At 43.5% G+C, this 27,024-nt stretch overlaps 2 protein-coding genes across 3 annotated transcripts in view; one reads left to right on the top strand and one right to left on the bottom strand.

Annotated features, from left to right (window-relative positions):
* The first annotated feature begins 6,569 nt into the window (after positions 1 to 6,569).
* TOE1 (target of EGR1, member 1 (nuclear)) lies at positions 6,570 to 10,898 on the top strand. Its single transcript, XM_006898994.1, has 8 exons — positions 6,570 to 6,621; positions 8,719 to 8,858; positions 8,936 to 8,976; positions 9,122 to 9,218; positions 9,323 to 9,481; positions 9,631 to 9,890; positions 10,042 to 10,201; positions 10,290 to 10,898. Exons 1-8 carry the CDS (start codon positions 6,570 to 6,572, stop codon positions 10,896 to 10,898), a joined length of 1,518 nt encoding a protein of 505 aa, XP_006899056.1.
* Positions 10,899 to 11,060: 162 nt separating this feature from the next.
* TESK2 (testis-specific kinase 2) overlaps positions 11,061 to 27,024 on the bottom strand; it is a 230,884-nt gene continuing 214,920 nt past the window's right edge. The window contains exons 6-11 of one of the 2 annotated variants that reach the window (XM_006898992.1): positions 14,856 to 14,938; positions 14,565 to 14,649; positions 14,226 to 14,309; positions 13,910 to 13,996; positions 12,946 to 13,063; positions 11,061 to 12,733 (exon numbers count right to left, since the gene is read on the bottom strand). In XM_006898992.1, coding sequence (XP_006899054.1) covers positions 12,012 to 12,733; positions 12,946 to 13,063; positions 13,910 to 13,996; positions 14,226 to 14,309; positions 14,565 to 14,649; positions 14,856 to 14,938 — 1,179 coding nt within the window. In that variant the 3' untranslated portion in view covers positions 11,061 to 12,011. The remainder of the gene's footprint in view (positions 12,734 to 12,945; positions 13,064 to 13,909; positions 13,997 to 14,225; positions 14,310 to 14,564; positions 14,650 to 14,855; positions 14,939 to 27,024) is intronic. The other variant, XM_006898993.1, reaches the window with a different exon arrangement.

Below are 27,024 nucleotides of genomic sequence, written 5' to 3'. Positions count from 1 at the left end.
ACATGGACTTCATCTGATGGACTGGACACAAGAATCAGATTGCCTACATCTGTGGAAGGAATTGTTAGAGAAGCTCAATATTAGTAGTTAAAACCAGGCCAGGGGCAAATTGTGGAAGAGACAATCAATTACACATGTGCAAGTTTAAACTGAAGCTGAAGAAAATGAAAATAACCTACAAGAACCAAAATATGATCTTAAGTCAATCTCACCTGAATTTCAAACTCATCTTAAGAACAGGTTTGAAGCACTGAACACTAATGATCGAAGACCAGATGAGTTGTGGATGACATCAAGGACATCATCCATTAAGAGAGCAAAAGGTCACTACAAAGACAGAAGAAAAAAAAACCAAATAGATATCACAAGAGACTGAAAATTACACTAAAGCCTCAAGAAGCCAAAACAAAGGGAAAGATGAAATAAAAGAGCTGAACAGAAGATTTCAAAGGGCAGCAAGAAGACAAAACAAAGTATTATAGTGGAATGTATAGAGAGCTGGAATTGGAGAATAAACCTCACTTGGCTTTTCTCAAGCTGAGAGAACTAAATAACAAAAACAAAACAAAACACAAATTTAAGCCTTGAGTTGCAATATTGAAGGATGGTTCACAATTACTTGGTATGCATCAGAAAGCTGACCAATAATTAAGGATAATAGAAGAAGAACTAATGCCTTTAAATTGTGGTGCTGGAGAAGAGTACTGCATATACTATGGACTTTTAGGAGAACAAAGAGGTCGTCCTGGAGAGGGTGAGACCAGGCTGCTCCTTGGAGGCAAGGATTCTGATGATCCTTCTGACATACTCTGGGCATGCTACAAGGAGGGGCCAGTCCTTGGAGGGGGACATCATACTTGGAAGGGTGGAGGGTCAGTGCAAGAGAGAAAGACTTTGGATGAGATGGATTGACTCAGTGACTGGGGTAATGGGGGCAGGTGTGTTGTCAGAGACACTATAACTGGCTCAAGACAGAGGAGGGTTCAAAGCTGTTGTACATAAGGTTGCTATGATTAGAAATGTCTTGACAACACAAAACAGCAACATGGGCAATATGCTGATTGATCCAGGAAGCATAAAAAAAAAGATGGAGGGAATATAAATATAGTCACTATACCAAAAAGAGTTGATAGTCACGGAAACAATTCAGGAAGTACCATATGAACAATAGCCAAAGGAAATGAAGTTAAAAAGTTCAAACTGCACTGAAGGTTTTGGCAAAAAATAAAGCCTCAGGAATCAATGGGATACCAACTGACATGTTTCAATTAACAGATACAGCCCTGAATGGGCTTATCAGTGTATGTCAGGAAATTTGGAAGATAGCTGCTGCCTGGCTGACTGGAAGAGAGCCATACTGATTCTCAATCTCAAAAACAATGATCCAACATTAGTAGAAATTATTGAACAATGTCATTAATATCAGATACAAGCAAAATACTATTGAAGATCACTTAACTATTAGAACAGTACATAGATAAGAACTGCTAAAAGTTCAAGCAGGATTTAGAAGAGGCCGTGGCACCAGGGAAAACACTGCTGATTCAGATTGATCCTGGGTGAAAGTAAAGAATACCAAAAGAATGTCTATTTGCAGGGTTTTCTTAAAAAAAAATGTATTCATTTCAGGGGAGCTCTGGTGGCCTAGTGGCAAGGAGCTGCAACTACAATCCCAGAGGCACATGGTTCGAATCCACCAGATGCTCTGCGGGATATGGAGGGACAATCTCCTCCTGTACCAGTCAGATCTGTACACTCACACAAAAATAAAATAAAACTAAAAAAAAAAAAAAATGTTAAAAAAAAAAGTATTCATTTCAATGAAAATTTACAGACTTTGGATTTCCATTCATTCATTGTTGCACTTACCCTCTTGTGAAAAGTAAAAGAAAAATTCTTTCATTATTTTACAATCCCTCCCCCCAGGTCCACTACGTTATGCAGTCTTCGCTCTGGACTCCTGTCATGACAAAAATACCTAATCACATAACCCTTTTAAACAGTTTTCTCCCTTATCTGTTTCAATGCAGTATACATTATTGAACCCATCTTTCTCAATCTCCCCCCAATCCTGAGGTCAGTCCTGTTTTACAACAGTGGCACCATGCAGTATTTGTCCTTTTTTTTAAGACTGTAGAAACCCTTTATTAGCATTTAAATGGCAGCAGCTGTGGAATCTAGAAGCATAGTTAAAAGAGCCTTCTCTGCATTTTGAACTTAAAAGAATTTACACAAAAGGTTATTTGCCAGTTTCTAAAACTTCAACAGCCTGGGCTGCCCACTCTTCCCACAACCCTTTCCCCTCTCCCCACTTTTTTTTTCCTTCTTCTTCCACAGTGATTAAATCTGTAAAGGGGATGATCTCCTTGCACTTAATTAATAATAAGGGCAAGAATTGACCATTTGACAACACAAAGATGCTCTCCCCTCAAACTGTGCACGAAATATAGATTTGTCCTTTTGTGACTGAGATACTTCACTAAGCATAATGTCCTCCAATCACCCATTTTGAATAATATTGCATGAGTTCCTTGTTTTTCAATGCAGCGTAGTATTCCACTGTATGAATATACCACAGCTTCTCTATTCAGTCATTTGTTGATGGGCACTTAGGTTGTTTCCAACTCCTTGCTATTGTGAACAAAGCCACAGTAAACACGGGTGTGCATATATCTGCTTGGATGTCAGTTATGGTCTCTTTGGGGTATATTCCCAGTAGTGGAATTTCTGGGTCAAATGGTATCTCTATTTGCAATCTTTTGAGAAAGTGCCATACTGCCTTCTCCAGTGGTTACACCATTTTACATTCCCACCAACAGCTAATAAGGGTTCCAGTTTCTCCACAACCTCACCAGCATTTGTTGCTTGCCGTTCTGTTAAGTTTTGCTATTCTGACTGAGGTGTGATGATATTTCATAGTTGTTTTGATTTGCATTTCTCTTAGAGCTAGGGATTTTGAACATGTCTTCATGTGCTTGTTAGCCATCTGAATGTCTTCTTTGTTAAAGTGTCTGCTCATATCCTGTGCCCATTTTTCAGTTGGGTTATTTACCTTTATCTTGTTGTGGTGCTCAAGTATTTTATAAATTCTGGATATAAGTCCCTTATCTGATATGCCATTACAAAATACTTTTTCCCAGTCAGTGGCTTCCGTTTTTACCCTGTTGGAGAAGTATTTGGATGCTATTTGCATTTTAATAACTTTGCAAAGGCATCTGACTGTGTGGATCATAACAAATTATGGGTATCATTGAGAAGAACAGGGGTCTCAGAACACTTAATTGTGCTCGTGTAAACTTTAGACCAAGAAACTGTTGTGTGAACAGAGCAAGGGAACACTGTTGTTATGTGCCATTGAGTCACCTGCGACTCATAGCAACCCTATATACAACAGTCCTAAACCCTGTCTTATCCTGTGCCAACCTTACTGTCTCCGACACATCTACCTCCATTACCCCAGTCACCAAATCAATCCACCTCATAGAGGGTCTTCCTCTCCTGCACTGTTCCTCCACCCTCCCAACCACGATATCTTTCTCCAAAGACTGGTCCCTCCTTGCAACATGTCCAAAGTATGTCAGACAAAGCCTCAGAATCTTTGCCTCCAAGAAGCACCCTGGTTTAACCCTCTCTAGGATGAACCTGTTTGTTTTCTTAGCAGTCCATAGTATATTCAATACTCCTCTCCAGAACCACAGCTCAAAGGCATCAATTCTCCTTCGATCCTCCTTAGTCACTGTCCAACTCTATGACACATGACACATAGCAAGTGACTGTAAAGACCATGGCCTGTATCAGGCACACCTTAGTCTCCAGACTGACACCACTGCTCTTCAGCACTTTGGAGAGGTCCCTAATAGCAGACTTTCCCATCGCAATATGTCTTCTCATTTCCTGGCTGCTGGTGCCAAGAGTGTTGACTGTGGAGCCAAGCAAACTAAAGCTGTGCACAATCTCAATCTCTTCACCATCCATCCTCATGCTGCCAATTGTCCCGGTGGTGAGAATCTTTGTCTTCTTGATATTGAGCCTCAATCCATATTGAAGGCTATAGTCTTTGACCTTCTGCAGTAAGTGCTTCATGTCCTCCTCAGTTTCAGCAAGCAGGGTTGTGTCATCTGCATAACGCAGATTGTTGATGAATCTTCCACCAATCCTGATGCCACACTTCTCATACAGTTCAGTCTCCTGGATAATCTGTTCTGCATATTTCAAGGGAACACTATAGGGTTTAAAATTAAGAAAGGAATGCATCAGGACTGTATCCTTTCTCCATATCTATACAATCTGTATGGTAAGAAAATTATTCAAGAAACTGGACTCTATAAAGAGGGATATGGCATAATTTTGGAGGAAGACTCATCAATAACCTTCAGTATGCATATGACATAACCTTCTCTGCTGAAAAGTAAGGAGAACTTGAGGCACTTGCTGCAGAAAATCAACACGGATTCAATCTCAACATCGAAAAAACAAAAATTCTTACCACTGGCCCAACAGGCAACATTATGATAGCTGGAGAAAAGATGGAAGGTGTTAACTATTTCATCTTACTTGAACCCACAATAAGTACACTTGGTACCAGCAGTCAGGAGATCAGGAGGTATATCATACTGAAAAAGTCTGCAGTTGAGGAACCTCTCTGAATTATTAGATCAATGATGACAGTTTGAAGACTAGGGTGTACCTGATTCAGGCCAAGGTCTTTTCAATCACTTACTATGCATATGAAAGCTTGACAATGAATAAAGATGATGGAAGAAGAATTGATGTCTTTGAACTATGGTGTTGGAGAAGAGTGCTGAAGACACCATGGACTGCCAAAAGAACAAATAAATATATCTTGGAGAAATTCCAGCCAAAGTGTTCTTTGGAGGCAAGAATGATAATGCTGTGTTTTACATACTTTGGGCATGTTGCTAGGAGAGGCTATGGAAATCATGCTTGGGAAGGTAGAAGAGACTCAAACAGATGGATTGACATAGTGACTGGTGCAATGGGCTCTAAGTGTGTCAGAAACTGTGGGAATAGCACAGGCCAGGCCAGGGTACAGACCTGTTGCTCATGGGTCACTAGGGGTCATATTCAACTTGACAGCACCTAACAACACATCAATAGTAATTTTACATCTACTAGTAATTCTTTAACTAGTAATTCTTCAACTTGGCTGACAACTCCGCTAGTGTTAGTCTTTTAAATCACAGACATATCCATAGGGCTGATCACAGTGCCAGGAGAACAGTACACACTAAAACTTGCTAATTAACAGGGATGAAGGATAGTCAAAGGAGCTTTTTCAAGACAGAAGAAACCAGAGTGATTCTAAATAAGGATGTAAAGAACTCCTCAGAGGATGAGAGGCTGATAAATTAAAAAGTAAATAAGCTGAGGGTCCTTGGTGAGCTGAGGTGATAAGTAGAGAACCTGGGGAGGGACAAACTTCTCAGGTTAAAAGAGTTAAGTCCCTTGCTCATCTAGATGATAACATAATTATGATAAAAACAAAAGGGGGAAAATATGGGAAGCCAATACTAAATATTTGTAATAAACTGAATGCTATTTAAAAAAAAAAAAGAGTTAAGTCCCATCATATTTTACTCTTTGCTGTTGGTTTGGGCCAGTTGACTACAACTCACAGCAACCCTATGAATAACCTTGCACAGAGGCTCTTGTACTGAGGGCATGGTGGAGATTGTGAGGATGGTGCCAGAAATGGCAAGGCTTTCATTTGTTGTCCCTAAGGTCGTTATGAGTTGTGGTGGACTTGGGCTGTATCCTGAGTCATTCTCAGGATCTCTGATATACTCAAGCCTATTGTTACAGCCCACTGTCAATACATCTTGCTGAGGGTAACCTCTTTCTCTGGCCCTCCACGTTGCCTAGCATATCTTTTTCTGATAACTGGTCCCTCCTGACGACATGCCCAAAGTGTACTCTTAATTGCTCCAAAACTGTACAGCTAGACCTTAATGCATGTCCTCATCACTATTTCCCTACAAAAACCTTAACCCATCTCCGCCCTTGATTTTCTTCCCCTCCCCACCTTTCGCTTACTGGAAGCCACTCTCCAGACTTCGAATTTACTTGCCCAATCCCAGAACACTTTATTCCACAACCTTTTTTTCCTCCCCGTTTTACACGTGCATTAAATTGAGCTGAGCCATTGCACCTCTTCTGGGAAGATCTCGTTAACCGCTGCCCTCCTACAAACCACTAGCACTTCCCCAGGCTGTGTTGAGAAAGAACACTTAAGAGTTTAGGTTCCTTGGTCCTGCGGGTGTTTGTAGGGGACAGAAATTACCTTCCTCCTTGTCTCCCGCGCCAGATTCTTAGACTCTCCTCCAGGGGGCGTGGCCCCGGCCAATCCGGAAAGCGAGCCGACCGCCACCAACCAATAGTCTCCGGGTCGACCAAGCAGCGCCAGACTTCGTAAATCCGACCAAAGTCTAAACCTTCGCCGACTGAGAACGAGACCTCGCCTCTACACCCGATTAAGAGCGCTGAGCCTGAAAACAAAGCGGAAGTCCTGCGCATCCACAAGTAACTCAAGCGGAGAGACGTGTAGTGTCATGGCCGCCGGCAGTAGCGATGGCGCAGCCTCAGCTCCAGCGGCCTCTGACGGTAAGTGACTTCCCCAGAGCCGTCTTAAAAACCTGTGCATTCCGGGGAAAGGAAGGCCTGGGGCGCATAGCTCTCGAAATCGTCCTTCAGGCCCTGGAGAACTAGCTCAGACCCAAACTAATCAAGAGAACTACAAGTCCCGGTGTGCATTGCGACTGGGACTGCAAAGCCTGGGATGTTGAGCATCTACTCAGGGGAAGTGTGGGAGTTTCGGGAGATGTGGTCTGAGCTTTTGCTCAGATGTCTTAGTAGTTGCGGGGCAGATTGGGAGTTGTGGTCCAGCGGAAGTAGGAACTGTGATGTAGGGCATAATTTAAGAGACCGTAGATCGTACTGGTACTGGAGCTTGTAGATACTGGAGCATCATAAGAAAACTAGTGTGGAACCTTCTAAGTATTAAAAAATCCGCAAGCCCTGCAAATATTACTTGCAAGATTTGAGACGGAACTTTAAAGATAATCCCTCTTCGACAGATCTTGATACTTACCCCTACCGAGAGGAATTATCTCATAGTCTTATATAAACTACTGGAAGGCCCAAGCTTCCGCTCTTCAAAGTAAAGATCTGTTGATATCCAAGGGAACCCAGATGGCGTAGTCCGTAAAGACTTGCGCTAACTCAAAGGCTGCGCCTCTCGGAGCTCTGGTGGCCTAGTGGCAAGAAGTTGCACTACAATCCTAGAGGTTTCTTGTTATGTGCCCTCGAGTCGTTTGCGACTCATAGCGACCCTATGTACAACAGCCCTAAACCGTGCTCTATCCCGTGCCAATCTCATTGCCTCTGACACACCCATCCCGATTACCCCAGTCACTGAATCAATCCACCTCATAGAGGGTCTTCCCCTCCTGCGCCGTCCCTCTACTCTACCCAGCATGATGTCCCTCTCTAAAGACCTGTCTCTCCTTACAACATATCCAAAGTATGTCAGGGGAAGCCCCAGAATCCTTGCCTCCAAAGAGCAGCCTGGTTTAACCCTCTCCAGGATGAATCTGTCTGTTTTCTTGGCAGTCCATGGTACATTTAATACTCTTCTCCAGCACCACAGCTCAAAGGCGTCAATTCTCCTTCTGTCCTCCTTAGTCATTGCCCAACTCTCTGATGCATAGCAAGTGATTGCAAAAACCATGGCCTGTATCAGGCGCACCTTATTCTCCAGAGAGACACCATTGCTCTTGAGTACTTTAGAGAGGTCCCTAACCACAGACTTTCCCATCGCAATACGTTTCCTAGCTACTGGTTGACCGTGGAGCCGAGCAAACTGAAGCTGTGAACAATCTCAATCTCTTTGCCATCCATCCTGATGCTACCGATTGGTCCAGTGGTGAGAATCTTTGTCTTCTTGACATTGAGCCTCAGTCCATACTGAAGGCTGCAGTCCTTGACCCTCTGCAGTAAGTTCATGAGGTCCTCCTCAGTTTCAGCGAGCAAAGTTGTGTCATCTGCATAACGCAGATTGTTGATAGATCGTCCACCAATCCTACCTCCACGCTTCTCCTCATAGAGCCCAGCCTCTCAGACACGGTTCAAATCCACCAGATGCTCTGCTGGAGAAGGAGGGGCAATCTCCTCTTGTACCAGTCAGATCCGATTTGACGGTAAACACACACAAAAATAAAACAAAACAAAACAAAGGCTGTGCCTCTCTAGCAGGCTCAAATCCACATGTGGCTCCACGGAGAAAGCCAGGCAGTCTCCCGTTTACTCTAGAGCCTCGGAGACCTAGTGGAGTCGGTTCTGACTCAACGGCAGAGTGGTCCATTCCAAGAGAGCTCTGGAGGTGTAGTCCGTAGAGAGTTGTGCTTTTAACCAAAAAGCCATGCATCTTTGGCAGTTTGCATCTACTAGTGGGAGAAAGGTGGGCAATCTCCTCTATCTTACAGCCTGAGAAGCCAAATGGGAGTCGCTTCCCACTTGACAGCAATAAGTTTGAGGCATTCGAAGGCTGGTAGGGCATGGATATAACAGGACTTGAATGGAAAGCTACTTTTATCTTGCTACAAAGGGAAGTGTACCCCAAGCCTCAGCCATGACCTCACAATAACTGTTCCCTTGGGCCTTATCCTCAACATTTACATCCACCTCGTGCTTTTCTCCCAGGTGATGTCAACCAGTGCATAAAATCTGAGGAGCTAGTATTACAGGTTCCTGTTGTGGATGTGCAAAGTGACAACTTCAAGGAGATATGGCCATCCCTCTTGCTGGCCATAAAGACAGCAAGCTTTGTGGCTGTAGACACGGTGAGAGTAGGGAACAAAGGGGCAGGTCATTGTGAAGAATCTGGCCCTGACAGAACTCTCCTTTTACCCACACACAGGAATTGAGTGGGCTTGGAGACAGGAAGAGTTTGCTGAACCAGTAAGTATAAGTTCCCTTCCCCTTAGTCCCAGTCCTGGTAGGAGGGGCAGACTTTCACCCTGGAGTGGAGGCTCTCTGTTCTGGGTTGTTTGGGTCTTTCATGAGAGTGGCTTTGAAGCACAGCCACCCCCTAACCAACCTGAAGGTGCATCGAGGAACGTTACAAAGCTGTGTGTCAAGCTGCTAGGACCCGTTCTATCCTCTCCCTTGGCCTCGCCTGCTTCAAGCAGCAACCAGACAAGGTATAGTCTTATCTCACCCCTATCCCAGGGCTGTGGCTGGAAGGAGGAGGGCTGAGATACTAGGTATCCAAGTCATAATATAGCAGCTTTGTTTCCTCTCCTAGGGTGAACACTCTTACCTGGCCCAGGTATTCAATCTGACCCTGCTGTGCACAGAGGAGTATGTTATAGAACCAAAGTCTGTGCAATTCCTGGTACAGCATGGCTTCAACTTCAACCGGCAGTATGCCCAGGGTATCCCTTACCACAAGGGCAATGACAAGGTAGGCTTCCAGATTAATTACCAGGGTGGAAAGCACTGGATTGGGCAGGGAGGGAGAACTTTCCAGGTAGAAGAACCTCGATTAAGTGCACTGAAGAGGATCCATGGGGAACTATTGTTCTTCCCTATGAACTCTTTCCTTCCACACAGGGTGATGAGAGCCAGAGCCAATCTGTGCGGACACTGTTTCTGGAACTAATCCGGGCCCGCCAGCCCTTAGTGCTACACAATGGCCTCATAGACTTGGTGTTTCTGTACCAGAACTTCTATGCACACTTACCTGAGAGCCTAGGAACCTTCACTGCTGACCTGTATGAAATGTTCCCAGCTGGCATTTATGACACCAAATATGCTGTTGAGTTTCATGCACGCTTTGTCGCCTCCTACTTAGAATACGCCTTCAGGAAATGGTGAGAGGGATGGTTGAGGGGAAGGGGTTGGTGAGCCTGTTTCATTTATTTAATTACTGAGTGCTTAACATGTGTCCGACACTGGTTTAGGTACTGATGTAGGAGATAGGAAGTTTATATGCTAGTAGACTATTATTTTGTGCTGTTGCAGTGAGCGAGAAAATGAGAAGCAGCGAGCAGTTGGCAAACCACACCTTACCCTTCAGTTCTGCTGCTACCCTTCCAGCATGAGAGCCCATATTGACTACCGATGCTGCAGATCGCCTACTGTCCACCATCCCCATCCCTCCAACATCTGTGACAACTTCTCGGTAAGAGCACCCACCCATTTCCTGAAGGAAAAAGGAAGGGTCTGATGCTTGGAAACCCCCTCCACTTAAGGCTCTTTCCTTCCTCTAGGCCTATGGCTGGTGTCCCCTGGGACCAAAGTGCCCTCGATCCCATAATATTGACCTCATAATTGACACTGATGAAGCGGTGGTGGAGGATAAACGGCGACGGAGGCGAAGACGAGAAAAACGGCGGAAAGCTTTGCTGAGGTTGTCTGGGACACAGACCTCTGGGGAGGCTGAGGATGGTCCTCCCAAGAAGCACATCTGTGTGGATGGCCTCAAGGCTGAGGAAACTGAGCAGGAGGTTGCTGAGAAAGAGATTATAAACCAGCCTGGCTGTGAGCAAGATCACAAAAATGATGTAGAGATGGGACTTACGGAAACTGACGTGCCTACCCTAGAAGTGCCAGGCAGTGAAGAAACCAGTCCTAACCCAGTGCCTGGGGATGGGCTGCACCGGGCTGGCTTTGATGCATTTATGACAGGCTATGTGATGGCCTATGTCAGAGTGAGCCAAGGACCCCAGTCTTACAGCTCTGGACCTTGGCTACCTGAATGCCACAACAAAGTATACCTGAGTGGTAAATCTGTACCCCTCACAGTGGCCAAGAGCCAGTTCTCCCGTTCTTCCAAAGCCCACAGCCAGAAAATGAAGCTGGCTTGGGGCAGCAGCTGACTCAGCTGCACTTGGGGCCTGTGAAGAGTAGCTGAGTGTGGACCAGAAGGGTTTTATGTTCTAGCCAGTGAATGAATGTCATGCTGGGCCACATTGCCATGGACCTTACCTTTTACCGTAAAAGCTGAGATAAAAGGGTACAAGTAAGAAGATCGGCCAGCGCCTGTAATGCCGTCTTTATTTATTTTTAAATGTGAAAGTGTCTTGGGAAAGTTTTTAAAAAAATCAACAGACAAGTTATGAAAATATTTGACCAGCTTCATCTTTGGTTATTTCTTATTGCGCCTCTGTAAGGACAGACTATTCCCATAGCTCCAGCCACTGCAGGAAGGGAAGAAAATCAGTCCGCGTATAAACCACTTAACCAGTCGGTATATCACATGTTAACAAATACATAGAGCAGGCCCTAGGGCCTACAAAACCAGCCCACTCCCAACCACATGGTTGAAAGTCCTAAGGGCAGAACATTAAGACTCCTTCATAAATAGGAAAATAGATTAATCAATTGGAAAAGGTCTTTGAGTAGGTTAGATAAGAGCCATGACCACTACACATTGCCTTGCCCTCCCCTTGCATAGAAATGTAGTGATGTGGTCTGACCGTGCAGTAAGTGCAAACAGCAATTATTCAAGTGTCTTTGACATACTGGCAAGAAGCACCCAGGCTTCAGGTCTGAGAAACAGCCATGCCCTTTATGGCCTCCTGATCAACTCCAAGTTCTATCCAGTAGCTTATATGCCCCAGAAAAGAGCAAAAGACAGACCTCTGGTGGGAGGAAAAATCTGGGGAAATAGCTGCCTGCCAGCTTAACCTAGAACTAGAAGTCCTCTGATCCTGTCTGGGGAAATGCACTGGGGAAATCATGTAGGAGCTAGAGCTCCTTGCTGGATTTCAGAAGGTTGGTATCAGCTTTTGGCCCTAACCAGGAAGGCCTCCCACTGCTACCTCTTCTCTCAGAAACAGCCATTAGGCATTAGAGTCTCAGAGGTGAGCTTGGCCAGGCCTAGCCTGCTTGCTCTGTGGGCTTCAGGGAAAAATCAAGGCTGTGCACCAAGAGGGCCTATGGCTTCACCTGAACATCCCTCCCCAACTGTGAGCAGGGCACAATCCCTTTCACCCATCCTGCTCTCCCTGGGTTTGCCAGCCTGTCACTGAGGAAAAGAAGGGGACTGGGGCTAAGCTTCTTGGCTTTTCTTCCTCAACCTCCATCTCCTCTGAGGCACTTGCAGGGCCTAAACTGGCCATATGGGACCTGGGCCCCAAACCGTTCTCTTCTTGAAGACTGGAGCAGTCCATGGCCTCATGGCCTAGAGCAGCTGAAAGGGCAGATGCCCGGAATGGCGGGATCTCTCTCACTCTGTACTTGAGACTACTGAGTCGTGGGGGGGGCCCATCAGGTAGTGACTCCTCCCGGCTCACAAACTGACAAGCCTCTTGGCGCAAGAACTCTGGTGAACCAGGCAAAGAACGCCATCGGCGAACAAGTGGGGCAGGGGTTTCCTGCCAGTCAGCTGGAGGTGTAGTTCCAGGCCCTAGTGCATTTAGATCAAATACCAGAGAGAAGACAGACTTGCTAGGCCGGTCAAAGAACTTGACTTTGCCACCTTTGAGGTCCTGGCGAGCACTGAAAGGGTTAAACTTGGGAGTGCGGGCAGCAGCACCTCGTGGCCGACAGTAGGAGTCCAAGTCATTCACTGTACGGGGAGGATTACAGGAAAAGATATCTGACTGACTTCGAGATAGACAGATGGTACGCCTTGGGCGTGGAGACTTAGGGGGAATTTTGTCATCCAGTGAACTCGGTCGCTTCACTGCAGGTCCTTTCTCCATGAGTCCTGTAAAACAGTAGGATTAAGTCAGGGTTACCACTCTCAGTAACTGGAAGAAAAAGAGCAGCTCTGTGTACTACAAAGTGTGTATACTTGGGAAAGACAAGTAGTCCTTCTCCCTGGCTCCTGGACTTGAGCTCCTCCAGTCACAGCCCTAGAAGGGAAGGCCCAAATCCCAATATTCTCCCTTAGGTTGGGCTCTCTGGTCCCTCTCTTACCCTTGGTTGAGGGCTGCACCTTCCTGTACTGCTCCAGCTCTTCTTCTTGTAGGCGGCTCAGAATTTCCCCCAGGGTCTTCTCAATCTCCACAAAGGATGGACGCAATTTGGGGTTCATCTATAGACATCCACACTAGTTATTAGCCAAGCCTTCCAACCCCCACCCCAAGGATGGCATGTTTCCTGGCATCTTAAGAGACTGAGATGTACAGCTAAGAGACATTCCTAAAGGCTACCGAGGCCACAGCAGTGATACCCAGGGCTAAAGTCAGGAAAAACATCACTCTATTATTCTTCCCCCATCTCCTCTTTCCTGAGTGCCCTAACTTCATGCTTTGTATCCACATACTGTCCTCAAGTTGATTTCTAAGGCTGTAAATCTCCTGCGGAGCTTCCTTTGGTTCTAAACTGTCAATATTTCTGTTACCTGTCCAACCTGTGCTGCACTATATCACCAGACTTCATTTTGCTGGATTCAGGAACCTTAAATGTATTTCACCTTGGCTTATTCTATGCTTTCTGTTGCTAACTTGTCTCTGGAAGCTACTTGATCAAAGCCTACCTACCTACCCACCCCTTTAGCCATCAATAGGTCCAGACTCGGTGTAATCTAAAATTAATGCTATTAGAGCCTTTCCATGGAGCCTCAGGGCCATGTGGATCCAAAGCCAGACAATAAAACCTAACCAGAGCTCCTTCAACCCCAAGGTAAGGGGTGATAAGTCGTTCCTCAGTCCGAGGAATGGCGAATAAATGTTTTAAGGGTTTTTTTCCTTTCTTTGTTCCCCAGCTTTGTAGAGCCTGACCAGGCCTCGAGGTAGGGGGTGGGCACTTCGACAGGAAGAATGCTCAGGCACTCATCCAGTGAAAAAGCCCCCATAGGAGGCTTAAGTAACAGCCTCTCTCTACAGTTCCAATGAAGTGAAAATGGCTAAGCCAGCCCTTAGGGGGTAAAGACACTCACATTACAGCAGTTGAAGGTGAGCTCCAGGAAGTCCGCGGGACAGTCTCCCACCATGTGCTGGAAAGCATCATAGTCTAGCCCAAAGTTCTGCAGATGAGTGTAGGGGGAGACGGTGCGGCATGAGGGCGATATGGGGGACATGAGTAGGACAGATCATTAATTCCCCCACCCATTCTGGCCAGCTTAAGGAGAAGCTAAGAGCTGTTCCTGAGAAGCAGTAACAGTCTGAGTTCCAGCAACTCTTAACTTACGGACAAAACAGGCTCACAGCCTCAAACCCAAACCTATGTCAAGTACTTCCCATCCTACAACTTACCTCTGTTCGAGGAAGATAGTCTGGGTCAGCCTGGATGCGGGCGATGATCTCACAGAGGATGATACCGTAAGAGAACACATCTGCCTGGTGAGTAGTCAAACCTTGGGTTTCTCTTTCAGTGAGGTGTGAATAGGTTATCTGTTTCCCATGTCTCCCAGCCCAACCCTGGGCCTTACTGCCCATATTTCATTCAATTAATTCCCTGAGAAGCTGCCAAGTACCAGCCCCGCTCTTGAGAATAAAGATGTAGTTCCTCACTCTGAACATAAAGGTGACCCAGGATGTATTCTCCTAAGAGTATTTCTAAGGAGAACAAGACCATCAGGCCCCAAGACTTACCTTTTCATTGTAGGGTTCATCTCGAAGAACCTCTGGTGCCATCCAGAAAGGTGAGCCCACCACAGCTAGCTTCTCACTCCCTAAACTGTGGAGTGGCATGAGGAAAATTAAATTATTACTGGCTGATACAGTGGGATCTGAGACCTTTAGGAATTCCTTCCCCAAGGCTGGGCACAGACTAGGCATGACTTAACTCAGGGAGCAGAGTTTGAGCTTTGACTAAGTCACAGAAGTTTTCCTTTAGCTTCAGCACCCCTCTTCTGTGACCCTACTATCCATAGGACAACTCACCTGACATCAGGGATCTTCTCAGCCAGGCCAAAGTCAGCCACAACTGCAGAGTACCCATACTCATCCCTCTTTATCAGGCAATTCTGTTTCCAAAGAAAAGAATGATATGCTCAGAAGTGGGAACCATTTAGCCAAATTATCATTACCTTATTCTGTCCTCATTCACTCTGTACTCATTCTTTGAGTACACAGAGTACTTTGTCTTCTGCTCCTTGGTGAACACATGTCTGTCTAGTGATCAGACTCTGAGTTAGCCAAATGACATGGGTTAATCTTGTATCTTGGGTAGCTGCCCTAGGATTCACTTCATGCTTCAGACATAAGTGTTAGGAATGACTCTAAATTCCAGCAGTACCTCAGTGAACAAAAGCCTTGTCCTCTTAGAGCTTACAATCTAGTGGAGGAAGACAGACCTTACTCTTTACTTCAGACTTTGGAGACCCAAAACCCAGGTCTGACTTTTTCAGGTAATGTGAGAACAGGCCATGTGTTTAAGCCTACAAAAACGTCTAGACATTGACAAATAGCTGCCAGAAGCTCCAGCTGGGTTTAGAAGAGGCCATGGCACCAGGAAGATCATTGCTTATGTCAGATCGATCTTGACTGAAAGCTGAGAATACCTGAAATATGTCTGTGTATGTCTTATTGACTATGCAAATGCATTTGTATGGATCATAACAAATTATGGCTAACATTGAAAAAAATTAGAATCCTAGAATATTTAATTATGATCATGCAAAACCTATACCTAGACAAAGAAGCTGTTGTTTGAACAGATCAAGGGAACACTGCATGGGTGAAAATTAGGAAAGGCGTGTGTCAAGGTCTTATTCTTTCTCAATACCTATTGGATCTGTATTCTGAGCAAATCATTTGAGAAGCTAGACTCTGAAAAAGAATGTAGCATCAGTATTGGAGGAAAACTTAGCAACACCCTGCATTATGCTTGCTGCAGAAGATAAAAGACTACTGCCTTTAATATGGATTACATCTCAATATTAAGAAGACAGAAGTTCTCACCACTCCACCAATAAACAACATCATGATGGAGAAAAGAATGAAGCTGTCAATGATTTCATCTTGAATGTACAGTACCAGCAGTCAGACGATCAGGAGACGTATTGCACTGGGAAAGCCTACAGTTAGGGACCTCTCCAAACTGAGGAGTAATGATCTCAGTTTGAAGACTAAGGTGAGCCTAATTCAGTTCAGGGTCTTTTCAATAAATTGTCATGCATGTGAAAACTGGACAAATGCATAAGAATGACAAGATGGGTTGATGCCTTTGAGCTGTGGTGATGGAGAAAAGTACTGAATATCCCATGGACTGTCAAAAAAACCAAATGGATATGTCTTGGAGAAAAGCCAGAGTATTCCCTGGAGGCAAGGATGACGAAGCTTCATCTCACAAATTCTGGGTGTGTTGCTAGGAGAGGTTATTCCTTGGAGATGGAAAGCTTGGAAAGGTTGAGGGAGACCCTTGAGATAAACTGATACAGTAACTGCAGCAATGTCAGACATGATGAGGATGGCACAAGACAGGACAGGGTTCAGATCTGTTGTTCACAGGGGTTGCTATGAGTTCTACTAAATTTCACCTAACAACATAAGATCACAACCAACCTCTGCTGTCTTTATCTAACTGACATTCCTATTTCCCTGGAACTTGTATGCAAAGATCCAACCAAACTTGTCACAGATAAGCTTGATTTGTGATTTGATAAACATCAACAGGCCCTTAAAGCCTTCTAGTTTGCACTTTCCTTCCTTGCAGTACAAAATTCAGGGGAGAGGCTCAGGACATGTTCACTGAACAAATGCTGTCTCCAGAGAAAAGATGAACCCAAATGACCTATAAATAAACACAAAGCCCCAACGAGCTCTCCCCAAATAGCTGCAGTCAAAATAGCCGTACATGGTTCTGGTTCAAGAGGCACCTCACCCTTTCTCTCCGAAGTCAGCAGAGAGCAGGGATCCTTGGCTCAGAGGGACATTTCTAGAGCCAGGAAGGCCCGATCTGACCTAAACTAACCATCCTTCTCCTCTCCAGCCTTAACATTTGGTTACCTCCTGCTTACTCCAATCAAGTGCAAATCAATCCATTACTCTGGTCCTGATTTGATCACATGATTCCCTTCCTCTTTCCCCATGCTGGAAGGAGCTTGTGATTCCATCACATTCTCTTTGATTCTGGATCCCAGGACACAGAGACAGTCCTTCTATTTGTCCCAGATCTGGCCCTCCCATCAGTCCTCACTTAGCTCTGGCTCCCTGACCATGACTGCCTGTGAGAAGATAAGCCCTGAGCCAATCAGCCTGAGCTTCAAGGGCACCAGCCTGTGAGGCAATGGCAGATCAGATATGTCAACTATTTCACCCCCTTCCTCCTCCTATTTCACCAACTGTCTCCAAGGCTTAGTCTATAGTCCTATTTACTAATTGCTTTACAATCCTCAGAAACATCCTTCAAGCCAATTTGCATGCAAGCAGCTAAGAAGCTAAACAGGACCACAGTGAACTGCCCTTGTTAAAGAGGTCCCATTCCTGCCCCTTCTTCAAATTTATGGAGGCCTGCTAGTCACTCCAAACTGCCCAATGGGGAAAAAGTGATTTCTCTAGCTGCAGTCAAATGTCTAAGGCAGGGATGATCATGGCCTCACATGGGGCAAAGCTGCCTAGTGCATTCTACCTCTAGTCCACAGCCCTCCCAGGGTTCCTGAAAACATTTTCCCTATGTAAAATAATCAGCATTTCCCCATCAGCAACTGAGATAGTGAAGAAAATGAATAGGAAAAACCTGACCTGGATTAGCTCGTACGATATTTTCCAACTACTTGCGCCTGCCCTTGAAGGGAACTTGGGATAGAGAAGTTGTACAGGCATCACTTGCTGTTTTTATTTCCTTATCCCCTACTCATTCCTGACTGGCTTCTGCTGAAAGTACGATCTCTGAGAATGCCAGTGACCTCCATTGAACTAAACCCCCCCAAACAAAATTAATCCTCTTACTTAATTTGTCTGCTCTAGACATTGCTCATTCATTCCTTCAGTGTTTTTACATGACTCAAGAATAGTGTTTGTCCTGGGATATGGAACTGCTGAGTAAGGTCGTCGTAGTCATGGCTAGCAATTAGAGGCTGGTTCCTTTCCTTTTTGATTCTTCTCCACTGGTTTCTATGCCATTACATTTCTGGATTTCTTTCTCTGCCTTTGGCTACTCTACAGATCCTAATAAAGAGACTTCTTTCCATCCCATAAATAAAATGTTCTCAAGGTTCTTTGAGGTCTATAACTATTTGGAGTCTATTCATACTATTCTTTATGCTATATGGTGGAACCTTTTCCACATTTCTAATTATCACTTCTATGCTGCTGCTGTTGCTGATTGCCACACAACTCATAACAACCCTAAGAGCAAAAGGCCTAAAGCCTTTCCATAACTATTGATATTTATCAAAGTTCATAGAGTTTCCAGAGGCATGTTGCTTAGGAAGTGGATGCCACTCCTACTTCCAATCCCCAAATATATCCTTAGCCTTGATCTTTTTCCTCTTAAGCCTCAGATTTGTGTATCTAGTAAATTTTAAGGCACTGAAATGGATTACTCATACTGAATTCCATACATACAAACCTGAAGCTTTTCATTATTATTTAAGAATTTATTTTTGTTGTTGAGAATATACACAACAAAATACACACAAATTCAACAGTTTCTACACATATAATTCAACAATATTAAATTGTGCAACAATTTTCACCACCACCCTTTTCGGAGTTGTTCCTACACTTTTAACATAGACTCACTGGTTTCATGTTTCTAGCTAATGTTTGGAGTTGCTGTTGTCAATTTAAACCTGTGTAAATAGATCTTAAAAGAGCTTAATGTTCAAGACAGATACTTTTTAGTTAAGCTATGTTATTCTTTATTTTTTAAAAACTTCAGGGGATATTTTTTATTAAAGTTTAAAGATATCCTACCTATATTTTTCTATCAGCTGCTAGGACCACTTTCCACTGATTCTAAGCTAGAAACCTGGGGTTCATCCTAGACTTTTTACTCTTACTCTAAACAATTTTAACTTCTGAAAACTTTTCAAATCAGTATTTCTCTCTCTCTCCATCCCCACTACATCTGCCCTAGTTCAGGTCCTCCCCTCAGTACTGCAATAATAGCTTTCTAACTGGTCTCTGTATCTCCAAGACTGACTCCCATAATCCCTCTTCCTCATTTATGCCAGCATGGTCTTCCTAAAAATGCAAATCTAACTGTATGGTTCCCTTATTTAAAAATCCAACAATGACATATTATGTTATTCTATTTACATGACATGTTCACTGTAAGCAAATCCACAGAAAATGGAAATAGATGAGTGGTTGACAGGAACTGGAAGGGGAAACACAAAGAAACTGCTAATGGTGGGTACAGTGGCTCAGTGGTTAAATGCTCATCTGCTAACCTAAAAGTTCAGTGGTTTGCATTCCCCAGCCTGTTGCTAGGGAGAAAGATGTAGCAATCAGCTTCTTAGCTGCCTCAAAGATGACAGCCTTGGAAACTCTATAGGACTGGTATAAGTTGCAAATGAAAGGAGAGCACTGAGTTTGGTTTTAGAATGATGATACAGTTAAATGAATACACAGAAAGCAAAGGAATTATATACTTTAAAGAGTAAATTTCACTGTATGTGAAATATATAATAATGAGGCTGTTATTTTTTTTTTAAATAATGGCATAGACACATCTCAATTTTATTTCCCACTATTCCAACTTCAGAGTCAACACTATTTACGCCTCTATGCCTTTGCTTCTGCTGCTGCTCTACTCTGGAATATCACCTCTCCCTGCCATACACTAAGGACAATTCTAGTCTCAAGACTCTTGTTTAGACATCATCTCTTCTAAGAAGCCTCTCTGCGTATCTGCCATATTCTAATGAATAAGTGTATTTTTACTCCTTCTGACTAAACTGAAAACTCTAGGAAAACAAGAATCTTAAGGAAGTGAGTGGATCTAAATAAAAGATGAGTTACATCTATTGTGAAATTTAAAACACCTTTTCACAAACAATTTCATTGGTTATTTTACAAGCACTCTGTAAGACACTTGAAATTTAGGATAAGAAAAATGAGGCTTATAACTACAAGTGCAAAAGACCCAGGTCTCTTGATTGTATAGGTTTCTCCCAAGTGGCTTCCTCCAAGGGAACAGCCATGGTAAGTACAGTGTATTTTTATGAAGGCTGTCAGGGCAAGAGCCCACTGACTAGGCACCATTGTTCATGCAGGTAATAAAAAAAAAAAAAGACCAGACCAGCTGATATCAGGCCATTTTCTACTTATGCCAACTCCATATATTGTAGAGTAGAACTGCACACCACAGGGTTTTCAATTTCTCTTATTGCTGCTGAATACAAACTGACTGATAACTGACCGTTCAGCAGGTCTTTGGGAAGCTGAAAACTGAACAGGAAGGACATTGCCAATCTTTCTGCAGAGAAAGTAGATAAAAAAAAATCTAACATACAAATTGTCAGGGAGGCACTGCCTTTGGGTTAGCATTGCAAGTTAATCTGCGGGCATCTAGTATAATACCTGTATTTCTTACTCAAATTATACCTGGCTCCAGTATAGACTATACCCACTTTTCAGTTATCAACATGGTTATGTTCCAAACACTAGGTTGTTATATGAACATTTGCATTACACTAAAATGGAAGAGGACTATATAGTCACATAAGAGCCAAATTATACTTTGCATAAATGCCAGGCCATTGAGAGCCATGGCCCTGCCCAGTGACACATAACCTTAACCATTGCAGCCAGTGCTCTTCTTGCCTTGTCTTGTACCTCAACATTTGTTACTGCCAGATGTTCATCATTAATGTGCAAAACACATTTTTTACTATTATTATAAATGCAAAATGTTGGGTAGTAAAGTCACTGATATAAGGAGTAAGTATGTTATAAGTGGGGCTCAGAATACTCTAAAGGAACTGGAACTAAATGCAGGATGCAAAGCTTGTTACATAAAATATGAAGAATGCTTCTGAATGAGGTAGCCTTTCCAAGAGAAAGGAGTAGATTTGAGAGTTTCTGTTGGCTTCCTTAAAGAGACTTTTTAAAGTTCAAAGCCAGTCCAGGCACTGCTGCTGCTTAAGCCTCATTCCTCTTTGCCTCTAGCCTAATACTCTGCTGCACAGCACTTTACATGATTGTCTCTTCAAAGGCAATGCATTTACCTCTGTGGCTCTATCCTAGCACAAATGCAAAGGAAAAACAGGATGAAAGTTTATGAAATGAAGTTTGGATGACTGAAGCAATTGGGCTCTTCTAAAGAACACATAAACATGAATACAATAACCACATATTATTTGATTCTGTATTAGAACTGAGGTATTGGTAAAGGGGAATCAAAGAGGTGGCCTTGGGTGTAATTCCTGGAGATCTGGACAAATTCTTCAGAACTAGACCAGTTAGGCACCTGATGGCAATTCCTCAGATGTCCTGAGAAGTTGGACAGACAGTAGTGGCAATGAATTAAAAAGCATCTGAAATGCTCACTTCAAGAGCATATTACTAAAATTGAAACAATAAAGGGAAGATCAGCATGGTCCCTGTGCGAGGCTGACACAAACTCGTGAAGCATCCCATATGGGGGAGGGGGAGGAGCAGCTCAGCTGAGCTATGCTAAATCCAACTGTTAGCTGTTATCGTTGTTATGTGCCGTCGAGTCGCTTGCGACTCATAGCGACCCTATGTACAACAGCTCTAAACTCTGCTCTGTCCTGTGCCAATCGCACTGTCTCTGACACTCCCATCCCAATTATCCCAGTCACTGAATCAATCCACCTCACAGAGGGCCTTCCTCTCCTGCACTGTCCCTCCACCCTCCCAAGCATGATGTCCCTCTCTAAGGACTGGTCTCTCCTCACAACATGTCCAAAGTATGTTAGACGGAGCCTCAGAATCCTTGCCTCTAAGAAGCCACCTGGTTTAACCCTTTCCAGGACAAATCTGTTTGTTTTCCTAGCAGTCCACGGTATTCTCAATACTCTTCTCCAGCACCACAGCTCAAAGGCATCAATTCTCCTTCTATCCTCCTTGGTCATTGTCCAACTCTCTGATGCATAACAAGTGATTGCAAAGACCATGGCCTGTATCAGACGCACCTTAGTCTCCAGAGAGACACCATTGCTCTTCAGTACTTTGGAGAGGTCCCTAACAGCAGACTTTCCCATGGCAATGCGCCTTTTAATTTCCTGGCTGCTGGTGCCAAGACTGTTGACTGTGGAGCCAAGCAAACTAAAGTTGTGTACAATCTCAATCTCTTCATCATCCATCCTGATGCTGCCAATTGCTCCAGTGGTGAGAATCTTTGTCTTCTTGACATTGAGCCTCAATCCATATTGGAGGCTGCAGTCCTTGACCCTCTGCAGCAGGTGCTTCAGGTCCTCTTCATTTTCAGCAAGCAGGGTTGTGTCATCTAAGTTAAAACTATTTCTGCAACAACAACAACCAAAAAAATGTTTTCAATCTACCATCACTGCTTCTCTTCTCTACTCCTTCACAAAATCACTCCATAAACCCAAGTGTAATCAAATAGGAAAGGTCCAATTTTATGCCTGGAGAAAGTTAAGGGTTTCTTTTCACAGCACACTGAGATCAAAGCTGAATTGCCCTTCTGAATAGCCTAAGTCTTTAATCTGCATTTTATCATGTGATCTTAGACCATTATCATGGCTCTTAAGTTCCCCCCAACCAGAAGAAAAGCTCATGGAGGAAACAAATTGAATGCTAGTTACTACTATGTCCTCAATACTGTCTTCTCTAATAGTCCAGTATAAATGGTTCTGTTTATAGTTTTCATTATTTTGAAAACAACTCTAGGGTATCTTTATTGCCGTTACCTGAATCTCTCCAGCTTTCTTTGCTTTTTGAAAACTGGCATTTTCTGTTCCTCATGTGGTGTAGCCATTTCTATACCTAGGAGAGGCTTTTCATTCTAGCAGAACTCAGAGAGTAGTTTTTTCATTTTTAAAAGTCAACAAAAGGTGTAATTTCCAATCCCCTGGGTAAACTACAGATCAGTGGTGCTTGCCTGATGGTATGGTAAGAGGTTTGATTCTTAGGGCAGATGAAAGAGCACTTTGTTTCTGCTTAGTATCACTACTATCCACCCTCAGGCAAGTATCATTGATAGTTTACTACTGTTGTTATTTTAGGTGGTATCAAGTTGGCTCCACCTCAGTGTACAACACAAAGTAACACTGCCTACTTCTGAACTGTCCTCACAACCTCTGCTGTGCTCAGGCCTATTGATGCAGTCAATCTCTTGTTGAGGGTCTTTCTCTTTTTTGCTGATCTCTGCCAGGCATGCTGTCTTTTTCCAATGAGTGATCACTTCAGATACTGTGAGACAAAATCTCATCATCCTCACTTCTAAGGAGCAGTTTAGCTGCACTTCTCCCAAGACAGATGTCTGTACTTATGGCAGTCCATGGCATGTTCAATACTTTTCATCAACACTACAATTCAAAGGCATCAATTATCTTCTGCTCTGCTTCATTCATGTTTACAGGTACGTGTATATAACCCAAACTCTGCTCATTGCCATTGAGTCAGCTGTCCCTCCAATGAGTTTTCAGAAAATTTGTAAATCACATGGGAGGAGACTCTCTTGCCACATAGATGGTAAACTGAACTGCCTGCCTTTTTGCAACTCCATATCCACTAGGCTAGTAGAGCTGTGTATATGTTGTTGTTATGTGCCATCATTGGAAGGAGAAGTGGCATCCACTTCTGTAATAGTTTGCCTCTAGAAACCCTATGAACCTGGAGAGAGGATGAAAGGCACCCAAGCGTCGAGGCCTCTCCTTCATAGGGACACTATGAGTCGCCTGCGACTTGACGGCACTTAACAACAACAATAACATGTGCCATCCTATCAACTATAACTCACAGCAACCCTGTAACAATGGCTCTGAACCTTGGTCTATCCTGAGACAACCTCACTGTCTCTGACACATTTGACCCTGATGCCACTGTTACTGTGTCAATCCATCTTATCCAGTCTTCCTCCCCCTGTACTGCCCTCCAACATTCCAAGCATGACATCCTTCACCAAGGGCTGGTGCCTCCTGAAAACATACCAAAGTATTTGAGAAAGAGTTTCAAAAATCCTTTCCTCCAAAGAGCATACTGGTTTTACCCTCTCTAGGACAGATTTGGTTTGTTTTTGTTTTTTTTTAGCAGTCCATCATATGTTCAATACTCTTTTCTAGCACCACAACTCAAAGGCATCAATTCTTCTTCTGTTATCCTTAGTATTTGTCCAGATCTCAGATGCATAGTAAGTAAATGAGAAGACTATGGTTTGGATTAGGTGCACTTTAGTGCCATTGTCTGACTTCATTGCTCTTTAGCTCTACAGAGAGGTCTTTGAAAGCATATTTCCCCAATGCATCTCATCTTTTGATTTCCTGACTGTGAATGTTAAGTGTGGATTCAAGTAAGATAATGTCATTGACAACTTCAATTTTTTTTCTCCATCTAACACGATGCTGCCTATTGGCCCGATGGTGAGGATTTTTGTAGGGGGGGAAATGAACTAAAAAGGTAAGCTGAGAGAGCTATATGTATGTGTACCCACTCTGGGACAAATGATGCCTGAGAGGCGAAGCAGTTGTTCAGGCAGCATGGCTCAAAGGTATCATCAAAGAAGGGCTGATCTGGTGGGTAGACTGTTGACATGGAAAGCATCAGGCTGGACCAGAGCTTCTGCTGGCTGTCAATTTGGGCAGCAGAGCCTGCTGTCTCCTTAGACCAGGGCTGACTGGGTGCAGCCAGGGAAGGTTCTCAAATAAACATTATATTGTGTTTAAAAAAAAAATTAAATTATTCCTATATCCATGGTGCCAAACCCATGACTAGAAATCCATATAGGTATAAAGGAAATAAACTATGTAACTGATGGGTAACTTGTTGTGCACTACTTCTATCTTAGAAGAAATTATTCTCTTTGAGTAGGAAGCAAAGATTTGGTTTTGCCTGGATACCAAAAGTGAGAGCAAGTTATAAAGTTACGTTAATACAACTCCTAATTTATTTAAAATCTATTTAACTGTAACAACTATAGGTTTTTTGGCTTTTTCCCTCCAGTCTTAATTTCCTAAAAATAGTCTTATGGGAGAACTGGCCAATAAAGGGATAGAATACTACCTTCTAAGTCTGAATTGTCCAACTGTTCATTTCTTGCATTTACTTACTTAAATAAAGGGCTCCTTACAACTAGTTGCCAAATGATTGCCACAGTCAACTTGCTAAACTTGGTGCTCCTTAAGGAACAGTGCTATTGTTGTTAGGTGCCACTGAGTAATTTTTTTTTTAAATCATAATGAGTGATATTATATAACAGAACAGATCTGCCCGATAGGGTTATCTTAGTTGTAATCTTTATGGAAGCACATTGCCAAGACTTTCTCGCATGGAGCATCTGGATAGTTCAAACTGCCAACTTTGTATTTAGCAGTTGACCATTTAAACCATTTGCACTACCAAGGCTCCTTCTAGGAGTAGTACATCTGACAACAAATGGCTCTGCAATACCCATGAACCCTATAATCACATCCCCATAGCTAGTTTCTGTACATCAATTTATAAACCAAAACTCAGGGGCCCGTAGGAATGATAATGATGCTGCTGCTGCTGTTGTAATGTGCCACCGAGTCAACTACACAGTGACCCTATGAATAACTGATATGAAGCTTTTCTTGTCCTGCACCATGAACCCAATATTATAGAAACTGTGTCAATCCATTTTGTTGAGGGTGGTCTTTCTCTCACTTTCTACTTTTCCCAGTATGATGTCTTTTTCCAAAGACTGGCCACTCATGACAACATGTCTAAACTATGTGAGATGATGGAGCACTCTGGTTGCACTTGTTTCAAGACAGACTTGTTTGTTCTTTAGCAGTCCATAAGGAATTAGTACTCTTCACCCAGACCACAGGGAGGGTGGTGTTGTTAGGTGCCATCAAGTCCACTTTGATTCATAGTGACCCTCTGAATAATGGCTCTGAACCCTGCCCTGAATCCTGAACCAAGCTCACTGTCTCTTATACACCTGATCCTATCGCCACAATCATTGTCAATCCATCTCACCTAGGATTTTCCTTTTCTGCCCTCTCTCCCCTTTCAAGCATGATGTCCTTCTCCACGGACTAGTCCCTTCTGGCAATATGTCCCAAGTATGTGAGCTGGAGTTTCAAAATCTTTGTCTCCAAGGAACAATCTAGTCTAACCCTCTCCAGAACAGATTTTTTTTTTAAAAATTCTGATTTATTTACAGTTTGAATACACTGTTTTTCACAAAAGATCCTTCCCATTTCCTTTACCCTACCCACCCACTGAATTGTCTAACCCTATGATTAATACCCTACCACCCCACCGATCCACACCCCACTCCCCACACCTCCCTCCCCCCACCTTGGACCCTTATACTCATTCTACAATAACAGCTTTATACAGTATTTGTCCTTGCTGGGACTGAGTTGGTTCACTCAGCATAATGCTCTCCAGTCCAGGGAAGATTGTTGGCAATCCATGGTGTATTCAATACTCTTCTCCAGTACCACAACTCAGATATCTATTCTTCTTCTGTCATCCTTAGTTACTGACTGTCCAGCTCTTAGATGCAAAGCAAGCAACTGAGAAGACCATGGCCTTGATCACATGCACCTTAGACTGTAGAGAGACATTGATGCCCTTTAGTGCTACAGAGAGGTCTTTGACAGTAGATTTTTTTCAATGCAACTTGTCTTTTGATTTCCTGACAGCTGGTGCCAAATATGAATCCAAATAAGATGAAGTCATTGAGAACTTCAATCTTTTCTCTATCATGATGCTGCTAACTGGCCTAGTGGTGAGGAGCTTTGTTTTCTTCACATTGAAATGCAATCCACATTGAAGGCTGCAGTCCTTGACCTTCTGTAGCAAGCGTGTCAAGTCCTCTCAGTTTCCGTGAGCAAGGTTGTATCTTCTCCATAACACGGGCTGTTGATGAGTCGTCCTCCAATCCTGATGCCACATTCTTCTTCATAAGGTTCAATCTCCCGAGTGATCTGTTCTGAATACATACCTGATGTACTCCTTTCTTAATTGTGAACCATGCAGT

The sequence above is a fragment of the Elephantulus edwardii genome, unplaced genomic scaffold (genome assembly GCF_000299155.1).
Source record: "Elephantulus edwardii isolate Elephantulus edwardi_28Jun2011 unplaced genomic scaffold, EleEdw1.0 scaffold00243, whole genome shotgun sequence".
Taxonomy (NCBI): domain Eukaryota; kingdom Metazoa; phylum Chordata; class Mammalia; order Macroscelidea; family Macroscelididae; genus Elephantulus; species Elephantulus edwardii.
This window is presented reverse-complemented; position numbering and strand designations above follow the sequence as displayed.